Below are 24,093 nucleotides of genomic sequence, written 5' to 3' on the forward strand. Positions count from 1 at the left end.
GGATCTGCTGTTTATTACAGCAGTGCAGCATAAACTACTGTTACACATTATATTCAAGGATGTCAAGAAAACAACCTTCTGTATGAACATATCTGATTTGTTTTATTTTAGCGGTGCAAAACAGCTACGCTTATGTGAGCACCATTTTACGAGGTGTGGAGGGGAAGCTCAAGCAAGTGCAGATTAAAGAACTATTTTATGACTTTATTTAACCAAATGCTGAGTTGCTGTCCTCAGCTACAGTGTACACCTCAGACCAAGAAATGTTACATCTCCAACTCTCCCTCCTGCAGGACACTTAACACTCTCAGCAAGACACTCCTAGAAGTTACTAGCAGAAAGATAGCTTGTATGTTGCAGATTTTTTGCTAGAAAGAGGCCTAAGTATTCTTGAAGCAATGCCAACTTGTAGTCTGGAAGAAAAGGGAAAAAATAGGCAATTTCCTCTCCTCTCCTCCATCATCCAGTTTTAGACTTTCTCATCATTTACTCTCTTCCAGTGTTTTTTTTCTCACATACAGACACTCACCAACGCAGACACTTGTAAATGAAGTGGGTCAGAGGCTGGAGGACATGAATGGAGGTTTGAATAGACTGACGAAGAGATGAATGGATGGTCAGATGAATGAATCAATGGGTGGATAGATGGACAAGGGAAGAAGATGTAAAGAGGTCAAAGAGGCTCAGACTGGCTGCAGTCCAACGCAAGCTAAATCCCTTCTAGTGCTTTGGGAAGAAAAAAAAACAACACATGATGACAAGGTTTTAATGAAAACAAAATGTATGGTTTGCCAAAAAATATATGGAATGATTAGCCAGCCACAAAATAAGCTTAAATCAGAGGCAACAGAATGTTCTCTCAGGTTTTCTGAAGACCAAAGCCTGGGGCATTTAAAGTTAGTTCCTGGGCTTGTTGAGGTGAGGGGTGAACAGAGCTGCAGGGCTTTGTTCCAGCAGCAGCAGCAGAAGTGAACAATGACTGTAACTGTACAAATTTTACTTTCATACCTTAAGTTTTGTCACGGAGAGTTTGTACATCTCTGGGCAAAAAAAAAAATGACACTTCAAAACTTTGTAGTCAGTTTATTAAGCGATAGCCTATTTCTAAATCTATGTCAAAACGGACGAGCCCATGGTCTTTAGGATGGGTCACTGCTTTCTGAGCTGGGATGTGGAGTCAGATCTCTGGCTAGGCTATCAACAGCTAATATCAGCAAGTCAGTCATTACAGTTATGCTGTATGTAACAATAATAATTATTTTATTTATTATTATTTGTATAACAAGAAAGTCGTATTGAGATCTTTTTAAGTGAGAAGATGCACATCAAAACAGCCTTTGTGTAGTCAATTCAACAAGATTATGATTGTACTTTTAAATATGCTTCTATAGAGGGGGGACGTCCCGCAGACAAGACAGTCTGACTGCTAATCAAGTTAAGCTAACCCAGTAATATTAGCAGTGGGAATCTTAAGAGAAAACTGTCAAAGACCCCCACTCCCAGTGGGGGCATTTCAATGAGTGCAGGTACGGTTTGCTGCTGAGTCTGACTGCCTGTCAGTGCTCTGAAAGGGGGAGGGACTTCCAGCAGCCCTTGCTGCTTGTTGAAGGCAGTAAACTCAGACCGATTGGTGCTTTGACATTGCCAGTCTCAACAACACAGGAGCTCTTAGCTTTTTTTAGAAAAAGTCTCTAGAGGGGTCTAAAAACTTGCTCAATATAGCAACAAGGTTATTAAGTTAGTAATGTTGTTACAGAACAAGGTATTGTATATGAAACAGCCCCAAGGGGTCCTAGGATGTCCTAGGAGACTCTTTCCTTGACAGTGTCGTGAAAAGGACATGCCTTTGTGCTTAGTTGGTCAACCAAGTTAGTTAGACAAGGCTGATTTGGCTGACCACAGGGATCAGTGTTAAGGGCAATTCTCTTTACTATGCATATGTTCCCAATTGGTAGAATTACTGCAATTCAAGGAGCACATTTGTTTCTGTTTTCTTACAAAGAAAAAATACAACAAAGGCTTTAATTTTTTTTTTCATCAATCACCAGAGGAAACACTGAGATGTCCCTTGAGTTGAGATACCTCTTCCCTAGTTATTAAGCCAGTCTGACAAAGTTCTAAAAGCAGCCATGCACAAGGACTTTAATTAAAAAATAGTAAAACACAATGTTTAAAACGTAACTTTTGGAAAATCTAGTATAAAATGTCTATGACATCTACTCAGTCCATAAAGGGATTAGGTGACATCAACAGGCTCCAAAAAAAAGGTAACTTGTTTAAAACAAAATCTATGACATATAATTGCTCGTAAATTTCATTCTAAAACCTCAAAGTTTAATACAGAACAACTATTATGGTATTAACAAAAATTATATATAGATTTACCTTTTGCCTATGACTTAGACTATATGAACTAAATATTTATAAATAAAATATTTAATGAGGATTGTAGTAATTAGTTTTGTTTACAAATAGGTAGGGTGTGCTGGCATCTATGCAGTAAAGTGTAATATAAACTGGGTTTGTGTTAGCATGTGGGTGTGTTTGCATGTGTGTGTGCCCATTTGTCAAGTTACTTTAAGCTGCCAATGTAATCACCATAAGAAAGACTGGGAAAATGAACTCTCTAACCTTGACAACCCTTCTAGCCGCCCACCTTCCCCCAGCCTGGCAACTTCTTAGAGCAAACCTGACAATCCAGAACCCCCACCCACCCCCACACGCACACACACACACACACACACACACACACACACACACACACACACACACACACACACACACACACACATTCATGGCTTTCTATATGTAGTAAGGACCATCTGTTGTCTTACATTGACTTTCATTGATTTTCAGTTATTTTTAACCCTTTTCTATGCCCTAACCCTGACAATAACTGAAATGATAGTCCTTACCAGTCCATACGTAACCTTTTGGATATACGGTGCGAGCAGTTAGAGTGTAGAAACATACATCGTGAGCTCTGAACTTCTAAACCCTGCAGTTTCATCATACAGTTTGAGCTGTACCAGAGTACAAAGATCTAAAGTATTGTACAGGGTATGCCCGCCATAGGTGCAACTTTTTCCTGGTAAAGTCTCATTGCATCCAAGTTTAAAATCCTCTAAAGCCGGGGTAACCAATTAAAAGTCAGCAGGGTCCGAATAAAGAAAATCATCAACCAGTAAAAGTCCAGAGACATTTTTTATTATAATCTGTTACTTTAAACCGAATTTAACACTGAAATAAAATGAGGCTTTTATGCACCCATGTTTTACATCGAAAAACTATATATATATATATATATATATGTATGAACTATATATATATATATATATATATATATATATATATATATATATATATATATATATATATATATATATATATATATATATATATATATATATATATATATATATATATATATACTGAAAATAAGAAAATATTTCCATTTTACAATCTAAAGTGTTTTCTGAAGAAGAGAACAACAATCGTTCAGTTTGGTGTATGGAAAATTTCCTGATAATAATTTAGAAAACATCTGAACTGACCAATTGTTTTTTTTTCTTTTGTATGGCTTAAGTGGGCTTTAGGCTGACCTGCAAGGCTTTAAACCTGGGTTTGAATGGCAACAAAGCTATTCTTAAGCACATATCAAGGTGCTCATTCATGAGCCTGGATCAATATGTATTTTTGAATATGTTCATGGTGGAGAATCCTGCTTCACAGCAGCAGGTTGAGCCAAACATACTGAAAATGTGCAGGATCATCTTTGAGCACGCCATTTCACTTTTCTTACACCAGATCACAGCAGGTCTTCCAGCAGTCCACGATTTAGATTTTTTTCGCAAAATCATTCAGCACAAGGTTAAATGCAAATCATTGTCTGATTTGGAATGGGCTTAGGAGGATGGACCTCAATGCTGCTTATATACATCAGGACTCCCACAGAAATGAAACGGATTCCTGATAGTTGTTGAAACGTCTTCAGATAAAACTGAAGATAAAGTGAAAGTTCAGTCGCCTTCCAATTTAAGCCTGTTTTGTGATAACCAAGACCCATATGACTGGTATTTTGCACAGGCGAGTTTTCCCCAACATCTACAAAAGTACTCTAACCACATTGTCATAGTTGATGAGGAAGACTCAGAGTACACACTGGACACAAGGATCTGACTCAAATCCGCTCCTACATTTCCTAATAAATGTGGGGAAAACCAAGGAATTGGTGGCGGATTTCTGCAGATGTCCACCCAACAGACTGACAGCAGTGAACATCCAAGGTACTTACTTTAAGATAATGGACTCTTACAAATACCTGGATGATCTCCTGAAATGTGATTTAGACAGGAGTGACAATAGTGATGCTATTTAAATGAAGGGTCAGAGCACAATCTACCTGCTGTGTAGACCAAGATCGTTAGGAATGCAAAAAGGCACTCATATAGATTTCTCGAGGGCCTCGTTCATTTGTTGGAACAGCAGAAGAGCTACAGCTGAGAGTTAGCCATTAGATAAGCTAATCATAAAGGCCAGTAGTGTCCTAGAATGCCCTCCTTGACCTCAACCCCCAGTGAAGGTGGTGGGAGACAGAGTGACCAGCAAAAGTTACATCACTGTTGGAAAATGTCTCCTACGAACTTATTGCAGAAATTGAAAGCTCATTCAGAGGAAAGGTTTCATGCATCATAGGTGCATTAAACATTTATGTTATAGATCCTTCCTCTCAGCTTTGTTCAGACTTTCTAACCATAGATGCTCCAAACGCACTATCAAATTATTTAAATCTGGGCTACTTTGCAACTTTGTCTCAAATTCTTACAAATATTGCACTGTTGTTTGCATGCATCAAAATACATTCAATTTATTTTTTTTTTTATCTGAGAAAGCTGTAACGTTTCCTAATCTGTTTTTTTTCACCTTTTTTAATGTGTGAAGTTTGCATGCAGCCAATGGTAAACTCAAATTTTCCCGCTGCAGAACAACCCAGGATATCTATATTTGTAAAACTTTTATACATAGGAAAGTATGGGATTTTTTTCTCCTGAGAAATAGGTATTACTATGAGCATTGTGTATTCTCTAATTTCTCTCACATCTGCCTCTTTTCCTGAACTCAGCTAACAGAAAAATGAGACAAATTTTGCCAATTTCAGAAAGCATCACCGTGTGGTACGGAGCCTGCAATGCAGCCTGCCGCAAGACACTGCAGCGCACCGTGAAAGCAGCTGGGAAGATCCTCAGTGTCCCCCTCCCCTATCTATTGGACATTTACCACTACCGCCTCACCAGCACAGCCACCAGGATCACAGGTGACCCCACCCACAATGTCTTCACCCTGCTGCCATCCGGGAGGAGGCTGCAGAGTCTCCGGGCCAGAACCAGTAGGCTCATAGACAGCTTCTTCCACCAGGAAGTGAGGATGCTCAATTCCCTCCCTGCCCTGCCCCCCTTCGCCCCCCCAATACCCCAGTCCCCCACTACTTCCCCCACGTCGGGACTGCTACTCTATGCACTATTTGCACCATTCGCACTACTGTTTGCATATTTAAATATTCAAATATTTATTCTTATATCTTAGGTTTTTATTTTTTATTTTTTTATGCTATAGTTCATTATATTTTATATTATATTTCACCGTGGGGTTGAGAGGACGGCAATTTCATCTGTGTTGTATGTTTACCATGTAGCACATTTGATAATAAAGTTGAGTTGAGTTTAGTTGAAATGGAAGTCTTGGTTCTCAACAAGGCTGTTGTAGGTTCAAATCCTGGCTTTCCAATCTTTGCCATAAGTCTTACCCCTCTCTTACTTATTCTAGATTCCCATTGAATAAAGGTTACTGTAACCATATTATGAAGAGATCTCATCTGTTTATTCCCCTTCTTAAGAATTGCTCAAATTATTTTTTCAACCTCCTTATGCGTTGGTGATGCTTTGTCTCATTTTATCTGATCTCTTCATACTTGAAGGACCCTAAAGAGAACTAATTCAGAAATAAATGATCAGAGGATAATACAGATATGCAAGCTTAAACTGATCTCAAGAGATGAGATTGAACAACAGATGAGCAACACCCATTTTCTTTGGTTTGTGTCAGGCTGGCTTTTCTCAGTTTCTAAATAAAACCGCCAATGTAACACACATACCTTTCTACAACATCTTCACCACTCCAGCATGTGTGCTGCTCTACCTCCATTTCACTTTCACAAAGCAATTCTGGCAGCTCAGACAGGAACCACTGGTACCGCTGGATGGAGATCTCAAATTCCCTAGAAAAGACAGATTTTGGTTCACAGCAGATGATGAGAAATATAGTACATGCTGTTATTGGAGAGACTTGAGTCATGTCAAGAAACAATGTTGAGCCCCTTTTTATTCTGAAAGTTTCAATCATGAATTTAAAAGGAAAGAACTACATGTGAACAAGCAGTAAATTACTGTATAATTTTCACTTGGTGAGGGAAGGAGAATTCACGACTGCAACCAGGATGGTGTTTTGTAAGCACATAATGAAAAATAATTTAGTATGAACTCTTTACAAAGGATATAATTCTTTATTTAACACAAAACCAATATTTTTAATAGTTTAAAAACAAAACCACTTATATCAGCTGGTTAAGGAATTTTAAAATAGTTACTTTCCAATGATTAGAAACTAAATCTACTTTTCTGAATATAAACAACTTACCTTGATAATTTTTTCAGGTTTCGACTTTTTTCTCCTCTCGAGCCTTTAAGGGGGAATGACCTGCAGGAAAAGAAAATACTATTCAGTATAAAGTACTTCATTGATTATCCTCTTACTCGCTGTCTAACAAGAAATAAATAATTACATTGAATTTTTTTAGTGGCTTGAGAGATGATTTGTTTCCTTTGAACATTTTTCACATTTTATCAAATTGCAGCCATTTCAATTGTCGTTTATTGTGAATATAATTGTCTATCAACTACAAACATATTTTGTCGTAATATGGAATAAAGCAACACCATGATATATATGAATTGAAAACTAAGACATAATTTGAAAATGAAAATTATTTTTTAGAAATCTATCTAAATCAGCTAAAACTGCCTGTGTCCTGTTTAATCTTCGCAATGTAACAACTGATCTGAGAAGGCCTCACAGGTTAATTAGAGAATATACCGGTAAGTTAAAAAACAGCAATGAGGCACTGAATGTAACCTTACTTTTGGGTCTGCAGCTGCAAAAAGCGGTGAGGTGAAGGAGGCAGAGTAACTGCTGACTTTTTAGAAGTGAGTAACGTTGCCCAGGTAGCAGCATGTAGTTGTGATGACCTTGTATCCATTATCAAGGCACCTGGAGCTTGGGGCCCACAAACCTTTTCTACCTGCACATAAACAGACACTTTGCATGAGGAGATTCATCTATTTTCAAGAGAAAAAAAAAAAAGTTCTATTAACCCTTTATCGTGACCCCTTAAAAATGGATTCCCTCCATCCCTCAGTGAGGTCTAGAGGCACATCATTTATATCCAGCCAATCAGCACAGATATCACTATTTGGCAGTATACATCATTTTTTTCATTTTACCAATCAGATGAGACCTTGGATGCAGCAAACAGTGATATTTTACCTATGTGAATTAAGTTAAAGCAAGTTAATAAATTAACTTAGAAAGTTAATAAGCTAAGTTAAAAAGTAAAAGGTGTAAGTTCCTGTATCAGCATTGACGTTCTGAAGTTATATTGTAACATAAAAATGTGTTTCGTACACTCTGTGTTTTTCATGAAGTGTGCATTTTCTAAGGTTTTTCAAAATCATTAACTTTGACAAGGTGTCCACTGAAACTACTTTACAGTGGCACCATAAGATTGTCTTTTTTTACTGAAGTTTGGTTAATAAAAAAAGCTCAGTTCTGTAATTATCTCAGCAGTTTTGGGACCTTAAACTTATTTTTTAGTTCCTAAACTGTACCTTTTTTAAGGATCTGTAAAAACTTGAAAACTTGTCAAAACGTACCCAATTGCTAAGTAGTTAACTGTATCTTGCAGGATTTGCTATTGCTGCTCACGTCTTAAAGGGGTAAAACACCATACGATGATCATAAAGGATTATTTGACAGTTTCTCTCATGTTTTAGTATACTATTTTTATATTATACATAATGACTTTTTTATCTTTATTTATTTATTTAATTTTAGACAGGATAACATGTTTGGACCTTTGGACCTGTTAAGAGGGGAATATAAAAAAAAATAACGGCTCCAATAACGTTTGGTTATCTAACATAACCCCAGTTCTTAGAATAATATGAGCGAGGTGTCTCGCTATGGGATGCAGCCTCCTGCAGCCCTGATAGAAGCATCTATCTCAATCTGCCAATCCTGATTGGCCGGTGGAAGTGCCCGTCATACGCCACGCCACGTAGCTCCGACTACTAAAGCGTGTGCGGATCACGGCACTCCAATTCAACAAGCAAACCTCTTCTCGCCGCCCTGCAAGAAGGGTCGTCTGGCGAGACACCTCGCTCATATTATTCTAAGAACTGGGGTTATGTTAGATAACCAAACGTTCTTTTTCATAATATTCACTCGGTGTCTCGCTATGGGATATGGTATGGTATCCCGTATTGCCAGACAGCTTATCGAACAAGAACCGGCCGATGGGGAAGGTCCACAAGGTCAGTTATGACTCTAGGACCGCACTGGCCACACACGGTCCAGACACGTCAAGCATGTAGAACCGGACAAAAGTCAGAGGCGAAGACCAATTCGCCGCTGAACAAATGTCCTGAACGGACACTCCCCGAAATAAAGCCCAGGACGCAGCCATCCCGCGGGTAGAGTGTGCACGCAGACCCGCCGGGGGCTGCAGACCCCTGCTTCCATACGCCAAAGCTATAGCCTCCACCACCCAGTGGGCGAGGCGTTGCTTTGTGATCGGCTGTCCCTTACGGGGCTCCGCCCAGGAGACAAAGAGCTGATCACTCATCCTGAAGCTCTGCGTCCTGTCCATATAAGAGCGCACGGCTCGAACAGGGCACAGCGTGTGCGCTCGCCGTTCACCTGGGGAGGCGGCGAACGCCGCTAGCTCAATCGGTGAACAAGAACCAACCACTTTAGGAACAAAGGCCGGGTTGGGCTTCAGAACCGCACGCGTGTATTCCGGGTCGAACCGGGTACATGCGGGGTTCACAGAGAGCGCATGAATGTCGCTGACTCGTTTCGCAGAGGCCAGGGCCAGTAACAGAACTGTCTTGAGAGACAGATGTTTAAGACTGGACCCCAACAACGGTTCAAATGGGGGTCCCTTAAGCCCCTCCAGAACCACCGACAAATCCCACGGAGGCAGCAAAGGTCTGGAGACGGGGAGGAGCCTGCGGGCGCCCTTCATAAACCGACAAACCAAAGGGTGTTGGCTCGCCGTTTTGTCTCCAAATCCTATATGGCATGCTGCTATAGCTGCCAGATAAACCTTAACCGTAGAAAAAGCTTTTCCTTTATCAATCAGTTCCTGTAAAAACGACAGAATCGCTGGTACAGAACACTGAAAAGGAACGTAGTCCCGTTCAAGACACCACCGCTCAAACAGTCCCCACTTCGAGCCATATAGGTTCCTAGTGGAGGGAGCCCTGGCGTTTTGGATAGTATTAATTACACTCTGAGGGAGCCCGGCAGTGGTTAAATTAAGCCACTCACGGGCCAGGCCCACAGCTGCAGTCGCTCCGGGTGTGGGTGGAACACTGTCCCTGCACCCTGCGAGAGCAGGTCCCTGCGCAGCGGCAGCTCCCAAGGCTGGGCGCACAGCAACTGGAATATCTCCGCCAGCCAGTGTTGCGCTGGCCAGTGCGGAGCTATTAGGATCAGTCTGTGATTGAATGCCCTCACTCTGGCGAGAGTGGGGGGTATCAGGGCCAGCGGTGGAAACGCGTATAGCAGCTCGTGCGGCCAGGCGTGCGCTAGTGCGTCTACGCCCAGAGGGGCATTCAGAGTGCTCAGAGAGAAGAACAGCTCACATCGAGCGTTTTCCCTGGACGCGAACAGATCTATCTGAGCGCGCCCGTAGCGCGCCCATATCTGCTCCACGACCTGTGGGTTCAGCGTCCATTCCCCGTACACTGGCACGCCTCTGGACAGCAGGTCCGCACCTGTGTTCAAGTCTCCCGGGACGTGCGTCGCTCTCAGGGAGAGAAAGTGGGCACTGCTCCAGAGAATCAGGTCGCGCGCCAGATTGTGCAACATGCGGGAGCGCAGGCCCCCTTGGCGGTTGATATACGCCACTGTTGTCGTGTTGTCCGTCCTCACCAGGACATGGTGGCCCGAGAGGAATGGGAGGAAGTGTCTCAGAGAAAGAAACACCGCCGAAAGTTCGAGAAAGTTTATGTGAAGGCGCTGGAGGGCCTGGCTCCAGCGACCCCTCACAGACCTGCCCTGGTGAATGCCGCCCCAGCCTGATAGGCTGGCATCCGTGGTTACCACTTTCCTGGACGAGACGGTGCCCATAGGCACCCCTTGGGTCAGGAAGGACGGGGCTCGCCAACAGCGCAGAGCTGTTATACAGTCCGCTGTGACCGTTATCCGCCGTGCGCCATGACGCACGGGGTCCATTCGGAGCGAAGCGACCCAGCGCTGAAAGATCCGCATGTGAAGGCGGCCGAGGCGAATCACGAGGATGGCTGAGGCCATCAGACCCAGCAACCGAAGGCACAGTCTGAACTGGACAGACCTGTGCAGACGGAATTGTGCAAGGCACGCTCTGAAAGCCGTCACTCTTTCCTCTGACAGGCGGGCTGTGAACGGAACAGAGCGCAGGGATAATCCCAAAAAGCATATCTCCTGCGTTGGAGATAGGTGGCTTTTTTCCATATTTATCACAAAACCCAAATCCATCAGGTGTTTTGTGACAATGTGTGTGTGAACCCTGGCTTCCTGTTCTGACTGCGCTAACAGGAGCCAGTCGTCTAAATACGTGGCCAGACGTATCCCCCGGCGTCTGAGCGGGGCTACCGCGGCCTCTGTGCACCGCGTCTTACTAGACGCAACAGTGCTGCATGTGTCAGCATCCTGAACTTGTATTTCCGCAGGAATTTGTTCAGGGCTCTTAAGTCCAGAATAGGTCGGATTCATCTCCCCCCCCCCCCCCCCGTTTGGGGACGAGGAAGTATCTGGAATAAAACCCTGACAGACTCTGTTCGGGAGATACGACAGAAACTGCTCGTTTGTCTATCAGAGAGAGAATTTCCTCCCGTAAAACTCGAGCTGATTCTCCCTGTGCATGTGAGTGTATTACACCGGAGAAGCGGGGAGGGACGGTGGCGAATTGAAGCCTGTATCCCCGGGAAATTGTGCGCAACACCCACGGTGGAGCTGCTGCTGCTCTCCAGCTTTCCCATCTGAGAGAAAGCGGGGGAACATATTGCGGCTCCTGCCCCGCGCCCCCCTGTGGTGGAACCGAGAAATGATTCTCGGGCACCACCGGAGGCACGGTGGGGCGCTCTGCTCTGCTCCGCGGGGACGGCGGTGCCCGTCCCGGGAGCAGAGCTGCAGGGGGCGGAGCGGCCACCCTGCTTATGGAGAGAGCATCGTCTGTTTTGGCTTTTTTTATTATCTGCACCCTCGGCTCGTGGCCTGGCTGTGACAGATTTATTATTTTTATTTTGACACCATTTTTTCTTTGAACAAGGGTGTGTGACTGTGCTTGTGGACATTCCGCTCGGGGCGCAACCGCGCAGACCTCCGGGGCGATGTCCTTCTCCTCGGTGACCGGCTCTGGGATGGGCAACGGTGGCGTGGGGTGCGCACAGACAAGCCAAAACGGTGGGCCTGCGCAACGGGGAACAGCAGGCTGCACCAACTGAGGAACTGGCGGCTGTCAGGCCGCCCTCTTTTTCTTCCTCGCCTGTGGGACCGAGCTCGCGGCGGCTGTGGGCGGCGGCGGCGTAGCGGTCGTGGAGGCAGGTTTCCCCTGCCAGCCGGCTCCGCGCTCCTTCCTCATTGGAGGGGGCGGACCTGGCGGTGGTGGCCGTCTTGGTATCTTAAAACGCGGCGGCTGGGAGGCTGCATGCGCAAAGGTTTTGCGTTGCACCGGAGGTGAAGGCGCAGGGGCTTTCCGAGGGAGACAAAGTTTAAGGGCCTCGTTGTCCTTTTTCTTTGCCTCACATCTTTGCTGCTTTGTGGCCAATGCAGAGCCGAAGATGCCTTCAGGGACGATCGGCATATCCAGGATGTCATCCCGCTCCCTGTTGGTCAGGTTAGCGAGACTGAGCCATCGCGCTCGCTCCTGGATGACGAGGGTTGCCATCACCTTCCCTGTGGCCTGGACCGCGACACGTTGGATACGGAGAGACAGGTCCGCGATGACCGCCATCTCCTCCCACGCATCCGGGTCTTGCTCCTCAGCAGACGCGCCAAACAACTCCGCTTGGTAGGCAGTGAGTATGGAGAGGGCGCTGAGGGCTATGGCCGAGAGGGCTGCTGCTTTGTATGCCTTTTCGGTCAGCGCAGACTGAAACCATTCGGGCTTAGCTGGCAGCGTCGGGCGCCTGGGGGAAGCTGCAGACAGCTGGCTCACGCTGCCTGGGCAGAGGTGCGCAGCTACCGGGACTTCCACCGGAGGCATGGAGAGTGGGCGTCCATCGCCTCGCAGTCGAGGGATGCTGCGCCCGAAATAGGGCTCCTGTTGCTGTATGGGCAGCTAGTCCATGTTTTGGAGAGCTCCGTCAGCAACTCGGGGAAGACAGGGAGAAGCTGCTTCACGGCATTTCGTGCCAGGGGAAGCCGTTTGCCTTCGTAGCGGGACCGGGTGGGCTCCGCTATTGCGACCGGCCAGGGAATCTCCAGCTTCTCTGCCGCGCGTTTGCACACGTCGAGCAGGTCCACATGGAGGGAGGGAGCTGGTGAGCTCGCTCCCGTCTTCCTTGGCGGAAGGGCACGGCGGTTTAGGCCTCTCAGGCCGTGCTGGGGCCATGAAGGTGTCATCCTCTTCCTCGTCCTCTGATATGAGGAACGAGGTGTCGTCATCCTCCTCCATGGGGCTGACTTCCAGCACGTCTTCCTCGGGAAACGGGGGGGCATGGAGCTGCTCGCACTGGGCACCCCAGTCGTAGTCAGTCTCCGGAGCTTCCCCAGCTGTGTCCACGTCCTCCTCCGCGGCTGCACCTTGTGCGGCGGTGGGGAGGAATGGGTCACAGTCCGAGACGCTAACCTGGTGGGCTAGCCTGCGTCTGAGGCTCTTAACCGTGAACACTTTGCAGTGTCCACAGGAGCCGGGAATTTCTAGGGCCAACCTGGCGTGGTCGACTCCCAGACAGGTACTGCACACCGGGTGGGTGTCCTTCCCTGAAATTTTATTCCCGCAGCCACAAAGACGGTAGTCTCCCCTGGCGTGGGGGTTTTGGACGGCCGCCATTTCCCGGCGAGCTGGAGTGCTGGTAGGGAAAGGAACCGTAGCTAACTGGCGAGCTAGCGTGGCGGGGTCGAGGAAGTAGCTGGTGTGCTAAATGCTTGTCCGACTCGAGCGTCCGTGGAGGGGAGCCGAGAGGGATTCCGCTGTGAAGAGAGACAAAAGGATACCGGTCCGGTCTGGAGTGAGCGGACAGGGCAGAAGCCAGAGCACAGTGCTAGCGTCCGGCGACGGAAACTAGCAAGGTCCGTCTGTGGGCAGTTAAGCTAGCGAAGGCTCCGACGTGAGATAAGCTCTCAGGTGAGAAGAGGTTTTGAATTGGAGTGCCGTGATCCGCACACGCTTTAGTAGTCGGAGCTACGGGGCGTGGCGTATGACGGGCACTTCCACCGGCCAATAAGGATTGGCAGATTGAGATAGATGCTTCTATCAGGGCTGCAGGAGGCTGCATCCCATAGCGAGACACCGAGTGAATATTATGAAAAAGAACTTGTTTGCATATTTGGAGCGATAGTTAAAACACCTTTTAATATGATTTCATCAATAAGTCTTTTTTAATCTACCATTGCCACTGTGAAAACGGTCATGAGGCTGTGGAAAACAACCCCGCAAAACATTACAATAGTAAAAAAATCAAAGATTTAGAACAAAGGAACATAAAAAGCTCAGAATAAACCACATTAACATTACAAAAACTGAGAAAAAAGATAGCAGCAGCATCAGACACTTGGGGTTACTTTTTTTCAAACAGAACATGGATTTTTGTCAAGGTGGATGAAATAGTTCTAACTAGATATAGACTCAGTTTTGAGTAAAAAAGAATCACTGAGCATCATTCAGAAAGATAAATAAAGCTCTAATTTTTCAGCATCAGGGCTAACCAATAACCTCCAGTCTACTCTTGGTACACCGTGCAGCCTGTGTGATGAAATCTTTTATCATCTCACCATGATCATGTCGAAAAATAACAATGAAGCATGATTTTATTGAAATTAAATGATTCTATCCTCCAAACTAAGATAATTTAACTCAGAAGGAAAACATGGTTAGAAAAATTTATTATTATACTTTGGAAAACTTACTTTATTTTTTCATTTCAATTTTTCCATTTCTTTTCCTCTGAGTAAATTGCTCATTTATCCCTCCCTAAGGGGCTGTAGTGTCAAGTAAAAGTATGTCAGGGTCTTCACAGTTATCCAAAGCATGCATCAACAACAAGTATAAATCTTTTGAATTCATCAGTAAGAGTTTAGTATTAATCACATAGAAATGTGTGGCGCAGTGGCGGCCGGCCCATAGGGGGTGCTGGGGCACTGCCCTCCCTGATAAGAAGAGAGAAACGTAAAATATATTTTTAGAAATTAACTCATAAATGTCACTTTTACTCTCTAGAGCAGTGGTCTCCAACCCTGGTCCTCAAGATCTACTGTCCTACAGATTTTAGATGCATCCCTGCTTGAACACAGCTGAATCAAATGAATGGCTTGAAAAGGTAATCAATCATTTGATTCAGCTGTGTTGAAGCAGGGATGCATCTAAAATCTGTAGGACAGTAGATCTTGAGGACCAGGGTTGGAGACCACTGCTCTAGAGTGTGTACCTATAAGCAAAACAAATTATATAAACTACATTTCCCTATCTACTTTCATTCATTTGTGGATTTCCACAGACAGACTCGTCTCTGTCTTGGGGCTGTGATCAGACTGCACCACATTTGCAGAGAATCTGCCAATCATGTACTATTGCTAGGTGAATTTAATAATTTAATGGCCAATCAGCGTCTCAAAAATTTATGGTCTTGGGGCTCTGAAAATACTGCACTTTAACAGGCTTCTGCAACCAATGCGCAGGTGCAGACAATTAGAGGGACGATGGCGAACGTAACGAGCGAGGTGCAGCTTCCACCAAATTCGGTGAGATCCTTATTTATCTACCCGTTTGCCAGAAGAACATCCCTGTTGTAGAATATGAAAATTTCCTGTCATGGTTATTGTGACTGTGACAAATCCACCTCGTCGCTTAAAACAACCTCTCTAACTTTGCTCGCCACACGAGCAAAGTTATACTGTGTTTGTGAGGACCAATACCCTCGCGATGAGCCCAGTAGCTCCATGAACTTAAAACACACAAGCTGTTCCTGGTTACCTGCTGGCGTATTGAGGGTGCACACTTAATATTTCAGTGGGGTTAGCCGTGTGGGTGTGGGTGCGTGTGTGTGGGTGCGTGTGTGTGTGTACGTGTGTATGCTACGGGGACTTGTCATCTTCAGTCCGGCGGCGTCTTTGCTGGGTTCAAACCCAGTTTGGTGTAATTGAATAAGTCAATGAATCTGTGTAAAGGAATTAAGTTGTAAAAATTATTTGTTTTTGTACATCAATTGTTTGTGGAGGTAATATATGGACAAAACTGATTAATGAGAAGAAATCAGAAATAAGAGAGCCTGAGGGGAGGGGCTTAAACTATTTAATGAGGGCTGTGGGAAGAAGCGACAATTTCTGTTTTCTATTTCTTTGTTACATTGCTGGTAACTGGAGGGAGGCTGAGGCCCAGAGTATCTTGTATATGTTTAGTTTCTTTTGCATCCTGTTTTGAGTTTTTGAGCACAATAAATCACCAACACCGGTAACCTGACTGAGCCTGGATTCTTGGAGGCCAAAGAACCCCGTCACAGTGACCAAAATCATTACTGTTATTGTTATTATATAGTAAATTAAATCATTACTGTTAAATTGTATTTCATTTCCAATTGTTTATTTGAATTCTTATTCTGGATTAGTTGGAGACATACACTAGGCTATATCAGCCCCACCAAAAATATTTTTCACCAGCCGCCACTGGTGTGGCGTTATCAGAAAAGAGCTGTAAACGATTGGCATCCTCACAATCTCACTTGGAGAAATTTCCATTTAGTAATTAAGGGAAAGTATAAGTCGATATACGGAATCGTTTATTTTATTCTTTTTTTTTGTTTCATTTGATAATTATTTGATTAAAAATAGCAAAGTTTTAAAATAACTTGCTATGGTCTTCCATTGTAAAAGGGCTGCATACACTCACTTGGAACAAAGCAGTATTTGTCTGTAATATAGAAGCTGGTATTTGTTCATCATACATTCAATGAAGTGGTATTTCATTCCAAGTGACAATCTGCAGTGCTTGTGTTTTTGTTTACCTTTCAGGAATCTACTCCACTGAGTCCACAATGTTCTTTCAAAGTTGGATGGTGACTCTATCTTTTCCTCCAACAACATGTGTGTGAGAGAGAGTTGGTGTGTGTGTGTCTGTGTGTCTACATGCTGGCCAGCCTCTGTTTGTGTTCTGTCTGTTTGTCCACAGATTAGCCACAGAAACTTTCTCATCACCTAGAACCAAGCAGCATTCTGGGTATCGGTTGTCCCGCCAACGAAGGTCTTTGTCTGGCACTAGATCTGTATTCACACTCACACGTTTGTGCGAACACACACAGACTGAGGGGAACCCCAGATTCCCTGCAGAATGAGGCTGTTTTTAGCCCATCTAGGTACAAGCAGATGCAACTGCCAGGCTGAGAGAAACTCGGTCTTTCTCACTTTCTGTGTCTGACATTCAAATGACTCTTTTATCAAATGAATAAGTCCGGCGAGCTGGAGCAAATTTCATTTTTAAATGTAAAAACCTCTTCAATTTTGGAGGCATAGAGTGACACCACAATCAAGATGTTCAGAGTAAAAAAAAACAAAAACAATCATTGTAAGAACTTTATTATCAAAAAAAACTAAAGACCAGATTTTAGGCTTACTGTTGCTGTGATTCGTGGACCATGCAGCTGTGCATGTAGTATTGCATCATTCACATGGTTTCGAATTGCCAGCAGCGCTAGCTCCATGCTGTTATGGTTGCTGCTGGTTGCTAAAGTACCAGCTAACCTTTGGAGCAACACCACCAAACTTCCCCAGGAGGCACCGAGCTCAGAAACACCCACCTATAATTAATGAGGCAAGAAAATAAACATAAAAATACAATGCATTAAAAAGAATAAAGAAAAAAAAAAAGTCAAAATAACATGGAACAGATTGCTGATGAAGATTCTCAGTCATCCAGGTCATAGTCATTCCGTAAAAGTAAAAAAAAAAAATCCACTGGACTTGGTTTCCAAGTCTTGGAAACCAAGACATGCTCTAAAACGCACAACAATAAATAGAATCTCTTTAAATAAAAATAAACAATTATTACAGATTTAAATAAAACACAACATAATTATATTCTCTGTTTAGGGCAAACGCAATACCAGATGACATTTTAATTTAAAAGAATTAAACAAAAAGTGTGGACTTTTAAGAAAACCTCTGATCAGTGAGACGAATCAGAAAGAAAATCAGAAAGGTCATGTGGTCGGAAAAGTCCAGATTTAGGCAGATGCCAAAGTGATGGGCCCATCAGGGATTCCCCTCATGTCAAGCCTACCTTACAGGCCTGTTCTGTAGATCTATGATGGAGGATTGCTGCAGCTGGTAATACAGTATTGGCCTTTTTTTGGAAGTAATTTGAATAAGACATGAATAAATCCATAGAAATGAACCGAAAGCGCATAAATGACTGTCAACAGCTAAATATCAGAGGCTCATAAGTTTTTTAAAAAGAATATATTTTTTAATAGATCTAGAAAATGGTGGAAAATCTAAGAAACTGATAACTAATTCGACATACAAAAATAAATATAAAAACTACTGTTTTCTAAAATTACATGTTAATCACCAAAATAAGTGGTCCAGCTATTTGTCAATCATTTTTGTGATATGTTAATGTAAGGCCGTTCTACGTGTTCGTCTCCATTTTCACTTACTGGTGGTGAGTCTGACATGGTGGAAAAATTGCAAATCTTCTTTTGGAAAGTAAGCTTGTATGAGTGATGCCAACAGCAACTTTTAAACAGAGCATGAACGAAGAGAAATGGGCTTTTGCATGCTCTCACACACCTTTAATAGGCTTGTGCATGTTAATTTTTGGAGTGGAGAGGGCGGGTCTATTCAAAAATTTGTGAAAATCCTCCAATATACCTTAACATAATCAAAAGCTAATGCTAGTTAAAATAAGTTTTCTAAGACATTTTTCCTGTGGTTTGAAATATGTAATTTTATCTAAAACCAAACCAAAGCAGAAGTGATGTTGCAATTATAAAACTCTGAGGAAACCCACAATAGATGGTAAATAGTACTTATTATATATTTTAAACCCCAAGTTTCTTATTATGCACACAAGGATCCATTTCCCCCGGATCTAATAAAGAAGAGTCATAAAACCTTAATACATAAGCGGATGAATCCTCAATAACATTCAAACACTTACCAGGCATCCTCTCATGACATTGTTGCACAGTCCAGTACAGGGTGGTATCAGGGTTAGACCTCTGCAGTGCGAACAGTACTGCATCTTTACTAACCCCCTTCCACACTCCCTGGATATCGTCACCTTCTCTGTTGAATTCACAACCTCCCCAGCCACCCTCAGTAGCCGGCTCAGTGCTCGACCAGGTCCAAGAGCATGAGACAGGCTGTTAATGAGTAGTCGCGGATGGGGTCCGAATGGGTTGACATCTTGCTGGGTCATCCGTAGACAGTCATCGTGATTGGTTGAAAAGGATAAGTGGGATATCGCTGATGTATGGCCGATCCCAGGGTTGAGCAGACGGCGGTAGACCAGCGGGAAGAGATCATTGTAAAATCGGCGCACTGCATTGTTCAGAGAGGAGTTAACGTCTCCTGATAGGTGGCGTCTAATGGCATTAAACAGCTGGAACACAAGGGGGCGACAGTCTGAGGCGAGGGCAGAGTAGGCACTGTCAAACAGAGTGCACGTCAGATTTGATGTAAAGGTCACAAGCGACTCGAAGGTTTCTGGAAGACAGAAAATATCAAATGGGTATGTGAATCAGGGCAAAATGTATTTTATCTAAATCCGACAACATTCATAGATATATTGACATTCTAATGTCAACGATGAAAAAACTGCTTCATTTTTCTGATAAAAATTGATTTATCATTAAAACTACTAGCCAGAGGATTATCTCTAATATCTCTTTATAAAAGTTTGACAATAACTAAAATAAATACTTTGTTTTAATTTAAATAATTTTTTCTGTTTTTTCTGTATTTATTATAGCTGGCACACCTGTTCAGTTGATAACACATACAACAATCACACTGCAGCAGCTAAATATGTTGCAGTTAAAATTATATATTTTTAATACCCTACATAAATCCCTTTTTTATCACTCTTAGATTGTAATATATTAATCTTTTCCTGATTGTGGTCAGTTGAGATAAACAAAATTACTCTCCAGATTGAATATTGTTTTCAGAAAATAGTTGAAATCTATAAAGTTGACATCAGCTCTTTATTAATTTTAGTGATTAACAAATGTATAACCTTTTTGTGATTTTAATTTACCAAAAAGGAGGAAAGTTTAGTCTGATTTAATGTCACATAGTGACTTAAAGTTAAGGTATCATTTTCTATAGAAATTACAAATATACTGTATATGTTCCATCTGCTATCTGGAAGACATCATAATGGCCTCAAATACCATAAAAAGCCTTGGTGTCATTTTTGATCAGGACTTGTCATTTATATCCTATATCAGACATATTAAAAATTTAAATTTTTCATCTCACCATAACATTGCAAAAATTGGAAATATCAGAATCAGAATCAGAATCAGAAATCTTTATTGTCATTGCTCCACAGGGGTGCAACGAAATTACTTGAAAAAGAAAAAAAAAAAAAAAAAAACACAGTACAAGCAATCAGTGCAAATTTAAAAATATAAAATAAAAAATAAAATTAAATAAATAAATAAATACGAAAAAATTTTAAAAAGGGATACTGCGGGCTCTCCTGAGGTAGCGGGTACAGGTTATTGCACGTGAGGTAGCATTATTGATAGTTACCGTTGTTAAATTGTACGTGAGGCGTTCAGGGCAACAACCGCTCTAGGAAAGAAACTGTTTCTCAGTCTGGTTGTTTTAGTTCTTATTGCCCTGAAGCGTCTCCCAGATGGGAGCAGTTCAAAGAGATGGTGACCGGGGTGTGAGGGGTCCCTGATGATGCTGCAGGCTCTCCTGAGGCAGCGGGTGGAGTAAATCTCCTCCAAGGAGGGGAGAGGGCAGCCAGTCAGTCTTTGGGCGGTGTTGATGACCCGTTGGAGCTGCTTCTTCTCTGCTGCAGTGCAGCTGGAGAACCACAGCGAGATGCCGCAGCTCAGCACCGACTCCACCGTGCAGCAATAGAAGGTCCGCAGCAGCTCTGGTCGTAGTTTGTTCTTCCTGAGAGTCCTCAGGAAGTGCAGTCTCTGCTGCGCCTTCTTCAGGATCGCCGTGGAGTTGGAAGTCCACGTCAGGTCCTCGCTGATGTGGGTGCCCAAGAACCTGAAGACTGGCACCATCTCCACCCTTTCCCCGTTGATGATGATGGGCTGTGTGTCCTGTTTACACCTCCGAAAGTCAACAATGAGCTCTTTTGACTTGGAGGTGTTCAGAGTCAGATTATTGTCCATGCACCATGCTGACAGATGCTCCACCTCCGTCCTGTAAGCTGTCTCATCCCCTCCTGAGATGAGCCCCACCACCGTGGTGTCATCTGCAAACTTGATGATGGTGTTGCTCGGGTAGGTGGGGGTGCAGTCGTGGGTTTAGAGGGTGTAGAGGAGGGGGCTCAGCACACAGCCCTGTGGAGAACCCGTGCTGGTCCTCACTGGAGAGGACAGGTGGTGTCCTACTCTCACCCCCTGGGAGCGGTCTGTCAGAAAATCCATAATCCAACTACAGGTGCTGTTGGGGAGACCCAGGTCTCCCAGTTTGCTCACCAGCCGGCTCGGGATTATAGTGTTGAACGCCGAGCTGAAGTCTAAGAAGAGCAGCCTTGCGTAGCTCCCTCGCTGCTCCACGTGGGTCAACGTGGTGTGCAGGGCGGTGGCGATGGCATCCTCCGCGGACCGGTTGGCCCTGTAGGCAAACTGGTGAGGATCGAGTGTGGGGGACAGGTGTGAAATGATATGACCCCGTACCAGTTTCTCGAAGCACTTCATGATGATGGGTGTGAGTGCTACTGGCCGGTAGTCATTAAGGCTGGTAATGTTTTTTCTGTTTAGGCAGAGGGATAATGGTGGAGGACTTCAGGCAAGGTGGGATGGAGCACTGGGAGAGGGACTGGTTAAAGATGGCAGTGAAAATCCCCGCTAGCTGGTCTGCGCAGTCTCTCAACACCCTCCCAGTCACCCCGTCAGGTCCAGCAGCTTTGCGTGGGTTCATTGCTCTCAGGACTCTCCTCACCTCCTGTGTCTCTACAGTGAAGGTCTGGATGTCGAGGGGTGTAGCCTGCAGTGTGGACCCCGCTGGTGGTACAACCTCAAAGCGAGCGAAGAAGTGGTTGAGCTCTTCTACCAGTGAAGCGTCCCCTGAGATCACGGTGGTGTTGCTGGATCTATAGTTGGCCAGGTGCTGGAGTCCCTGCCACACCTGTCTGCTGTTATTACTGCTGAAGTCGGCCTCAATCCTCTGCCTATAGTCGATCTTGGCCTCTCTGATGCCTCTCCTCAGTGCAGCACGAGCACAGCTGTAACGCTCCCTGTCTCCAGACCTGAAGGCGCTGTTCCTCTCCCTCAGCAGTGCCTTGACATCCTTGTTCATCCAAGGTTTCTGGTTAGGAAACACCCGGATGCACTTCTCCACTGTGACAGTGTTGACACAGTGGTGGATATAGCCAAGCACAGCCGAGGTAAACACCTCCAGGTCCCGGTGGCTGAAAACGTCCCAGTCTGTGCTTTCAAAGCAGTCCTGCAGCTGCAGAGAGGCATCGTCGGGCCAAGTGGTCACAGTCCGGGTTGTGGGGGGTGAACGCTTCCTCAGCGGTGTGTAGGCCGGAATCAGGAGCAATATCTTGTCCAGGACAGACGCTGAAAAACTAGTTCATATATCTGTAACTTTAAGGTTGGACTATTGTAGTTCTTTACTGTGAAGAAGTATACAAAATGTAGTTAGAAACGTTCAGCTGATCCAACTGCAGCAGAGTACTAGTGAAAATTAAAGAAAAAATTTAAAATTAAATATTACATTTAAAATTAAACATTAAAGACAAAATTAAAGATAAAATATTTCTTCTATTTTATCTTCCCTCTACTGGGTCCCTGTTGAATCCTGAGTATCATGAAAAACTGCTTCTCACATATAAAGCCCTATATAACCAAGCGTAATCCTATAATAGCAATTTAATAAATTCTAATGTTCCCAAGAGAGCACTTTGCTCACTATCGGCAGTTAATCAAAGTTTTTTCATAGAAGTCAACTTTTCTTAAAGATTATACATTTCTATTTATGTGTATCTGTTTTTTTTAAAGTCAATGTTACTCTAAACAATTCTTGAAACAATAACAAAACAACTTTTAAGTGAAAAAAATATGTGGTTGACTAAGTCCAGTGAAAGCTTCTTATAGGTGTGGTGGAAGATGTTCTTTTTCTGGAAGATCTGTCCACTTAGCTCCCAAGTGACTCTTAAAGTTTGTTTCATATTATACTGAGGTGTAGTTAACCAAGGTGCTATCAAAACTCACACAGTTAAAGACACACCATCTTATTAAAGTAAGTAATAATATAAACATGATACACCATGGGATTAGCAGGTCAGACAATATTATTAGCTAACAGAAACCATTGATTGTAATATCAATCTAACTTATGGTGTTGAAGCAATGGCCACACCTATTGCAAAATAGTCAGCCAATGAGGTCTAAATTTGACATTGATCTGAGCATGTGTTCTACCAATTTCAAGTACTAAAGTTTTTTCGCCTAGATACAATTTAGATATACTATCAATAAATGTATAACAAATTATCAAGGATATTTTGTCCGGTAGTACACTACTTATTTAAGCAACAAATTAATGAGAATAGAGTTCTGCACTAGACTCAACTTTTTTCAAACACTTGTGGAGTCAAATTAAACATTATTTTCTTATCTAACAGTTTGCAGCACTTATTTGAAATAAGTATGAAGAGTTCATGATAATTGAAGTCTAATCACTTAAGGTTTTAATTAAACTGAATGTGTCTTTTATGCTGCTATAGAATTCGGCGGCTGGAGGACTTAGGGACACTTTCATTCTAGTTCCATTCTCCAATAAGAAATTATATGTTAGGGAGTACAAACACTAAGTACCGTATTTTCACGACTATAAGGCGCACTTAAACGTCTTTTTTTTCCCCTCAAAATGTGCGGTGCGCCCTATGTGTGTTGTAACTGCGACTTTTGAGACCACCTCATTGAGGAGATGATGAAAGAGTGGCTGAATGTAAGGAGACCAGGTGTTTTTTTTTCCACTCATCACCATCGCTGTTATTATGTAACTCCATGCGTGCCCATCTCACAGCTGATGTGAAAAACATGGGGAAACAAATTAACCCTGTGCTCGCTGTTCAACCGCTCGACATCGGTGTGAACCGGACCCAGCAAGTGCAGCAGAAGCAGCGAGTTTACATGCAAAGTAAATGGTTGACGCGCGTATAGGTGCAGCAAAAGGTCCTGCAGCGAGTTTTGAGCAGCAGGAGCGTTTAAGCATCTGCCAACGCGCTGCTGCTGCTCGAGATGGAAAAATTGAAGTTTTGCTGCTGGACGCGCCGCATCAACCAATCAGAGAAGCTGATCTGGGAGCTGACAGCAAGACAGACACATCGCTCTGATGACATATGATATTAAC

General features: G+C 43.6%; 1 protein-coding gene across 2 annotated transcripts in view; it reads right to left on the reverse strand.

Annotated features, from left to right (window-relative positions):
* The window catches only part of gpc5b (glypican 5b), an 85,630-nt gene that overhangs the window by 45,874 nt on the left and 15,663 nt on the right, over nt 1-24,093 (reverse strand). For both annotated transcript variants that reach the window (XM_038287207.1, XM_038287200.1), the window contains exons 3-7: nt 18,692-19,239; nt 17,145-17,327; nt 7,194-7,354; nt 6,694-6,753; nt 6,152-6,274 (exon numbers count right to left, since the gene is read on the reverse strand). In XM_038287207.1, coding sequence (XP_038143135.1) covers nt 6,152-6,274; nt 6,694-6,753; nt 7,194-7,354; nt 17,145-17,327; nt 18,692-19,239 — 1,075 coding nt within the window. The remainder of the gene's footprint in view (nt 1-6,151; nt 6,275-6,693; nt 6,754-7,193; nt 7,355-17,144; nt 17,328-18,691; nt 19,240-24,093) is intronic.

The sequence above is a fragment of the Cyprinodon tularosa genome, unplaced genomic scaffold, assembly GCF_016077235.1.
Source record: "Cyprinodon tularosa strain WSP-4 unplaced genomic scaffold, ASM1607723v1 ctg106, whole genome shotgun sequence".
Taxonomy (NCBI): Eukaryota; Metazoa; Chordata; class Actinopteri; order Cyprinodontiformes; family Cyprinodontidae; genus Cyprinodon; species Cyprinodon tularosa.